This window comes from Ceratotherium simum, chromosome 8 (assembly GCF_057802395.1).
Source record: "Ceratotherium simum simum isolate JZ-2026a chromosome 8, ASM5780239v1, whole genome shotgun sequence".
Classification (NCBI taxonomy): domain Eukaryota; kingdom Metazoa; phylum Chordata; class Mammalia; order Perissodactyla; family Rhinocerotidae; genus Ceratotherium; species Ceratotherium simum.
In genome coordinates this window covers 4,721,541-4,728,285 of record NC_141907.1, presented here as the reverse complement: position 1 = coordinate 4,728,285, position 6,745 = coordinate 4,721,541, and the positions used below count along the sequence as shown (strand labels likewise).

Here is a 6,745-nt window from a genome sequence, read left to right as displayed (position 1 = left end):
TCCTCAGCTGTAAAATGGGGGCAGTCATACCCACCCCACAGCCTGGGCGTGAGAATGAAATACGACAGCCTGCAACGGCACCCCCAGGAGCAGAGGCCCCCAGTCTTCTTTTCCAGGATGCACTCAGCCCCTAGGAATGTGCCCGCACAGCGTAGGTGCCCGATGATTTGTCACAGTCAAATTTTCTTGAAGACAGTACTTAGAGGCCTTCTTCTATTAAAACAAACGAACACGGGAAGAGGCCTTAGAGACGGTGTAGCCCGTTCACTGTACAGTTAGGGAGATGGAGACGCAGAGTGTGTCTGAGCAGGGACAGAGCCGCCCCTTTTCTGACTGCCGGGCAGTGCTTTCCCCACCAGCGGGTCTGCAGCGTTAGCTTGTCTAAGCCTCTTTCTGGGCCCCCACTTGGCCTCGTCTCCCCCCGCTTCAGCCTGCACTGACCCCGTTCTGTTCTCCGCTCCCTGTGCTAGACCAGGTGTTCCTACAGCTGCCAGCGGCCCCTTCCCTCTCCGACTCTGGTCCTGAGCTGGAGATTCAGACTCTGACAGGTTGGGAATTTACACCACGGAGCGGAGGAGGGCACATTCCAAGGGAGGAGACTTCTCAGACATCAGGCCAACCCCCCGTCCCACCCCCTAGCACTGGGCACAGGGTGAGCCCTGGTGACCGCTGTCTGTTATTGGATGTAACTTCCAGTTGAGCCTGGGGCTGGTGAGCAGGCAGAAGAAGACAGGGCACTGGGTGCTTCAACTCTTTGGGGGCCAGAGGGAACCCTCACTCTCTCTCTTTCCCAAATGTTCGAGGCTTTGCTCTTTTGCCTGTTCGAGTCTCTCTCTCCGGAACAGAGACCCAGCCGGGAGATGGATGTGACAGGGACCTGTGCCTGAGGATTTTCACCTAATGCAGGGGCACCTGGGGGAAGGAGGATGGCAAGGTGGCCCCCGGCCTGGCAGAAGACACAAAGCTGACTGACTCTGGCCTTGTCCTAGAGAAGCTCTGGCTGCCGCCTGTTTTCCCTGAGGCCGCTGCGGAGCACAGGGTGGGTGCTTGGTGAAGTTATGTGGAAACCTATAGTAGCCCGTGGCCTTGGGTGGGGACTTTCTGTGCTCTGAGCCTCGATTTCCAGACTCTCTACTGTGGCCTGCCCCTCATTTCACCCCCAACCCTCTCCCTCTGCCTGCTGCCTCCACCCAGGTGTCTGTCCTCATGATCAGGGGCTGCTCCCTTGGTGGCCCCTGGGGTTGGGACATAAAGCCACTGTCTGTAGTCCTGAAGCCTAAGCCACAGGCATGGCTGCGAGGAGCAGGATCTGCTAGGAGCAGCCTCAGGGCCTTTGCCGTGCCCTCCCGCCGCCTAGAAGGTCCCCTCCCAGATCTGCAGATCTGCATGGTGCTAGGTTCTGTCTCCTCTGTCACCTCTGCAGAGGCCCCTATAGGGGAGCCCCTCCCCACTTACACTCTGTGCTGGTTCTGGCCTCTGGAGTTCTGTCTATGCAGGTGTCCACACGGGTATGGTCTGTCTCCCTCATCAGACTGTCAGCTCCAGGGCCTGGCACCTGGCTGTTGTTCACCCCTGTACCCCCTGTGCCTGGAACTGTGGCTGGCTCAGAGTAGGTGCTCAGTCAATACGGGAAGAAAGGAAGAGAGGAAGGAAAGAGGGCGGGAGAGGAGGGAAGGCAGAGGGGAGGAACAGGAAGGGAGGAAAGGGCTTTGTGGCCATGGAGGGTGGGGGCCGTGCCCCAAGACCTCGGCCCTGGGCCCTGAGCGTTTGGCGCTCACTCTGACGCGCGCGGGGCCGGCCGGCAGGTGGCGGTGCGTCCTCAGACGCGCGGTGGCAGTGGCGGAGCGGCGAGTCCCCTCCTCCCGCCGGCTCCCTCCCCTCGCCGGCTCCTTTCTCTGCGCTCTCGCTCGCGCTCCCCAGCGCCCTCCCGCTCTCCCGGCCGCGGTCTCCCTCGCCCGCGCCTCCCCGCCGCCGCCCCTCGGCGACCATGGCGCACCGGGGGCCCCCGCGCGCCCCGAAGGGCCCCGGCCCCGCCGCCCGAGCCCCGAGCCCCGGGGCGCCGCCGCCGCCGCTCTCGCGGCCGCTCCTGCTGCTGCTGCTGCTGCTGGCCGCCTGCGGGGCGGCGGGGCGCTCCCCCGCGCCCGGGCGCCTGGGCCCCCGCGTCCGGCTGCCCCGGGCGATGCCGAGGCCGCCCGCGGAGCGCGCGCTGCCCGGCGTTGGCGAAGACGGACAGGCGCGCGGCGCGGAGCCCGGCGCCCCGGGTCCCGGTCCCGCTCCGGGTCCCGGCGAGAACGGCGGCCCCGCCGCGGGCCAGGGGCGCTGGGCGCGGGCGGCGCCGGTGGCCGGAGCGGCTTCGCGGGCGCAGGTCTCGCTCATCAGCACGTCGTTCGTGCTCAAGGGAGACGCGACGCACAACCAGGCGATGGTGCACTGGACGGGCGAGAACAGCAGCGTAAGTGACCTCCGCGCGCCCCTCGCGGCCTCTGCCCCGGACCCTTCGGGGCCCCCCACTTCTGGACCGCCCCGAGGTCACCCCGAGCGTTCTCGGCGACTTGGGGACGCGAGTCACCTCGGCGGCGCCCCTACTGGCCTCTGGCCACCGGTACTTAGGGAGAGGTCCCGGGTATGTGAGCACCCTGCCTCACATCAGGGGACATTTCCTCAGATTTCTGGGACCCTGAGTCACCTTGGGCGCGCCCCCACTGGCCTCCAGATCCCAGGTTATGGGTGGGGGGCTCTCCAGGGGCTTTGGGACTCTGGCAACCTTGGGGCCTCTCCAGGCCCTGTATGATCACCCCCAACTCGGTGTTGCGCCCTGATCGCCTTCAGACTCCACCCGGTTCGCTCAGTTTGAGATTTTTGACTCTAGGACCCCCTCCACCCTGGTCTACCCGGGACCCCGCTCGTGTGAGGTCGGCGTCCGATTCTGGGACCCTCGATTCTGGGGCAACCCTTCTCCCCGGATTCCCCGAGTGTGACCCGCGGCTGTCTTGAGGTCCCGCCGCCGGACGTACCTGGATGCGCCGGGATCTGCGTACCCGCCCACTTGGGCGCCACGCCGCGCTCCGGACCCGCGGGCCATAGACTCCCTGCCCTCCCGCCTCCTTCCCCGCTGCCGCTTTGGCCTCGCTCCAGCTGGGATTTGGACACCGACATCCCCTGCCCCGAAAGGCCGCTTCTGTTAGGGTCCTCTGGCGCCTCCTTCCACCAGCGCTGTTGTTCCTACGCCTCCGAGATCCGGCCCCATCCTTTTTGGTGGTGCATCCCAGGGGGCCTGGGGATACCCTCATAATCTTCCCCTGGGGGTGCCTCAGCCTCGCTTCCCTCCCTGCCCGCCCCCGCACCCCATCAGATGACCGATGGTCAGAATGGGGTCACCTCCAGGCAGCCCCAGGGGAGCATCTGTAGTTTTGGGGGAGGGAGTGGTGCAGGGAGGTGGCAGCTGTGTGTGTGGGGACTGGTTGTCTGGGGAAAAGAGATGGCAATCTCCCCTCACTCTCCCATCAGTGTCCACTCACTGTCCAGTGGCTGACCCCCAACTCTTCTCCTTGACCACTGTTCCCCAAAGTTCTGAGGCAGCAGCATAGGGCCAGGCCCCTGCATCCACTGGGAGTAGAGGGGTGGGCATCCAGGTGCTTCCCTAGCCAGGAAAGTGGTGTACCCAGGGCTGGGCGGCACTTGTATCCACCTCCTCTGTCTAGCCCTGCTAGGGTCCTCCGAGGTGGGGAGATTCTTCTGGAGAAGGGATAGGATGGGGGGATGAAGATGTCGGGGCAGGGGCAGCACTGGATGGGCCTGATTGGTCCAGAGCCCCGTGCCCTGCCGGCTCCCCTCCCCAACCAGCTGGGGGCTGCTGGGGCGCAGATGCCAAGTCTCTGGTCTTTGTGTTTCTGCCTTCTCCAGTCAGACAAGAACCTTGGGGGTTGGGGGCGGGGTTGGAGCCGACTCCCTGGGCACCTGGGGCCAGCAGGGAGCAGTCGGGGCACTGAGGGTGGTGCTTTACAGAAGGTAGCAGGTAGGTAAGGGCTCCCTCCCTAGAAGACCCCGGGGGGGCCATCCCCATCTGCATCTTGAGAGAGGGGTCAGACTCCAGAGTGCGGCTGGGCCCAGCCCTTCATTCCTCCCCAATACTTGTGAACAAACTGTGTCCCATAACTTATAACTATAGCTATAACTTAGGGACTGAAACCCAGAAACCGATAACTCAAGGAACAAACATTAAAAGTCAGCCCTGTAGAGCTAGAGTATCCAAACCAAGCCCTCACCCCACCCCCACCCGCTGAGGGTGTTGATCCAGCAGCTTACTCCAGTCTCTTTGTCATTTTAGCCTCATGGGGGGAGGTGGGGGTGAAGAAAGGGAGAGAGAGACACCGAGGGTGGAGACCAGCCTTGGGGTGGGACTGGCGCCTTCAGGACTCACTAACGCCCAGCCCACTCCCCTCATTCTGAGCGCAGCATCATTGGAGAGAGTGAGGGGGGTGTGTGGGCCAGCAGGGCGGGAGCCTCTGGCTTTGCTCCTTGGGGACAGTGGCTGGGTTCAGTGACTGGGTGGGCTTGTATCCTGGCTGCTGGCAGGTGAATGTCGGGAGAGGGGGCCATGGGAGTGGGGGATGGGAGGGGGTGCTGGCTTCTCTTTGGGGGTGGGTAGGAAGTCCAGAACCATAGAGGAGCTTTGGGAAATGCGTCTCCCCTCTGGCCATGGGGAATGGGAGGGCAGTGATGGCGTGTGGAAAGCAGGGCATCGCCTGGCACTTAGCAGACACTCAGGAGGCGGAGCCAGAGGGACCTCATTACTGTTAGCGAGGGTCAGTGTTGTGGAGTGAAGAGAAGGCAGAGGGCATCGGGATGCTGACCCAGGCACTTGGCTTAAACACCGTGCCACTCCTGCTTCTCTCCCCCCACCCACCTGTTTTCTGGAATGGGAAGTCGAGGGAGGCTGGAGTTTTCTCTGGAGAAGCAGAGCATCCTTTGGCTGGGGGTGCCGGTGGTGGTTTAGGAGTTTCACTTGCCTGGGGAAACTCAGGGAGAGTAAAAGCGGTTACCAAGCGCTCAGTAAAACCATTCTTCTAAATGTTTTTTCTCAGCGCTCGATGCATGGGTAGCACTGTTTCCTCGGCACTCAAAGTGTCTTAGAAATGCGCTTTGCCCTCTCCATTCTCAGGGGGCAGCCACAGGGCCAGATTTTAGCCAGGATTCTGCATTTGGTTTCACCTCCACTTGAAAGCACCATCTTTGAAAGCTACAACCAGAAACTAACTTGAGGCCAATTTGCTGAGCAGAGTCTTTTAAAATTTTTATTTCATCTCATTTGCCCAGGTAGTGAGACCCCAGAAACTTAGCTCTGCAGATGTGGTCGACATGAGCAGAGAAGGCGTTTGCTTTACCCTGTCAGGTGTTTTCACAATTAAAAGACTTACAGGGATAGATTTTTTAAAATGGTATTTTATGTGTCCACAAAAAGGAATCCCAGGATTCAAGCTGGTTCTGAGACAAGCCCCTGAGGCTGCAGCCCTGGGAGAGTATGTGCGTTTTCCTTCCAAAGGCTTGATTTCTTCCCGCTCCCGTGGAGATGTGGAAGGGGGCTTGCTTGGAAGTTCAAACACTGCCTTTCCAGCTGACGTTTAGCTGTAGAAACAAAGTGTTATGTGTGAAATTAATGTTTCATTGAAACCAACCGGCGTCAGCTTTGATGGATCCGGAACGGGTTGCGCACAGAGGCTGCGGGTTCTGTGTCTCCTGAGCCGCCCTCCGAGGCAGAGGCGTGATCTGAAGGTGGATAAATATTACAGAGCGCTGGTCTCTGCCTCCGGGGTTGCGGCTTCAGGTTACCCCAATGGGACTGTGGTGCACACTGTCCCAATTTTACTGTTTGTGGGAAATTGCGTGTTTATTATGCTTATTTTGAGCACAGCTCTCCTGTGCTCCTTCCCTTGTGGCACTTGAACTTCAGGCTTGATGCATCAGCTGACTTGAATTCGAGCTTTCTGCCACCAGGCCTGGTTTGTTCAGCCTTGTCACGTTCATCAGCAGATCACCCCTCTCTCCCCTCCCCTTCCACCCCCACCCCTCACTCTCCACATCTGCTCCGTGCTGTGTCTGCAGGGTTGGGGAGGTCGAGGGGAGTTGTATGCAGGGATAATTCTGAGCTGATTATCTACCTTCTCCGCTCCGGGGTCTTGAGGAACCTGGTATTTGTGCATATCTTATACCCAGAGAGCCAGGGCTCCAAGTCAGAAGTATGGAGCTTCTGAAGGTGGGAACTGAGTCCTGACGCTGTCGGATGTCAGGTTGCTGGAGGGCAGGCGCATTAGCCTCCTAGGGCCGCCATAACACAGTGCTGTAGACTGGGCGGCCGCCATAACACAGTGCTGTAGACTGGGCGGCGTAAACAACAGAAATGTGTTTCCTCACAGTCCTGGAGGCTGGAGGTCGAAGATCAAGGTGTCAGCGGGGTTGGTTCCTCCTGAGGCCTCTCTTCTTGGCTTACAGATGGCCGTCGTCTCCCTGTGTCCTCACATGGCCTTCTTCTCTCTGTGTCTATGTCCTAACCTCTTCTTGTAAGGACACCAGTCATATTGAATCAGGGCCCACCTCACTGACCTCATTTTACCTTAACCCCTTCTTTATTTCTTTTTTATTTTTTGTGAGGAAGATCAGCCCTGAGCTAACGTCCATGCCGATCCTCCTCCACTTTGTGTGTGACACCACCACAGCATGGCCTGACAAGTGGTGCATTGGTGCGCCA

At 60.3% G+C, this 6,745-nt stretch overlaps 1 protein-coding gene across 2 annotated transcripts in view; it reads left to right on the top strand.

Annotated features, from left to right (window-relative positions):
• The first annotated feature begins 1,987 nt into the window (after positions 1–1,987).
• SORCS2 (sortilin related VPS10 domain containing receptor 2) overlaps positions 1,988–6,745 on the top strand; it is a 512,852-nt gene continuing 508,094 nt past the window's right edge. For both annotated transcript variants that reach the window (XM_087434882.1, XM_087434881.1), the window contains exon 1: positions 1,988–2,452. In XM_087434882.1, coding sequence (XP_087291008.1) covers positions 1,988–2,452 — 465 coding nt within the window. The remainder of the gene's footprint in view (positions 2,453–6,745) is intronic.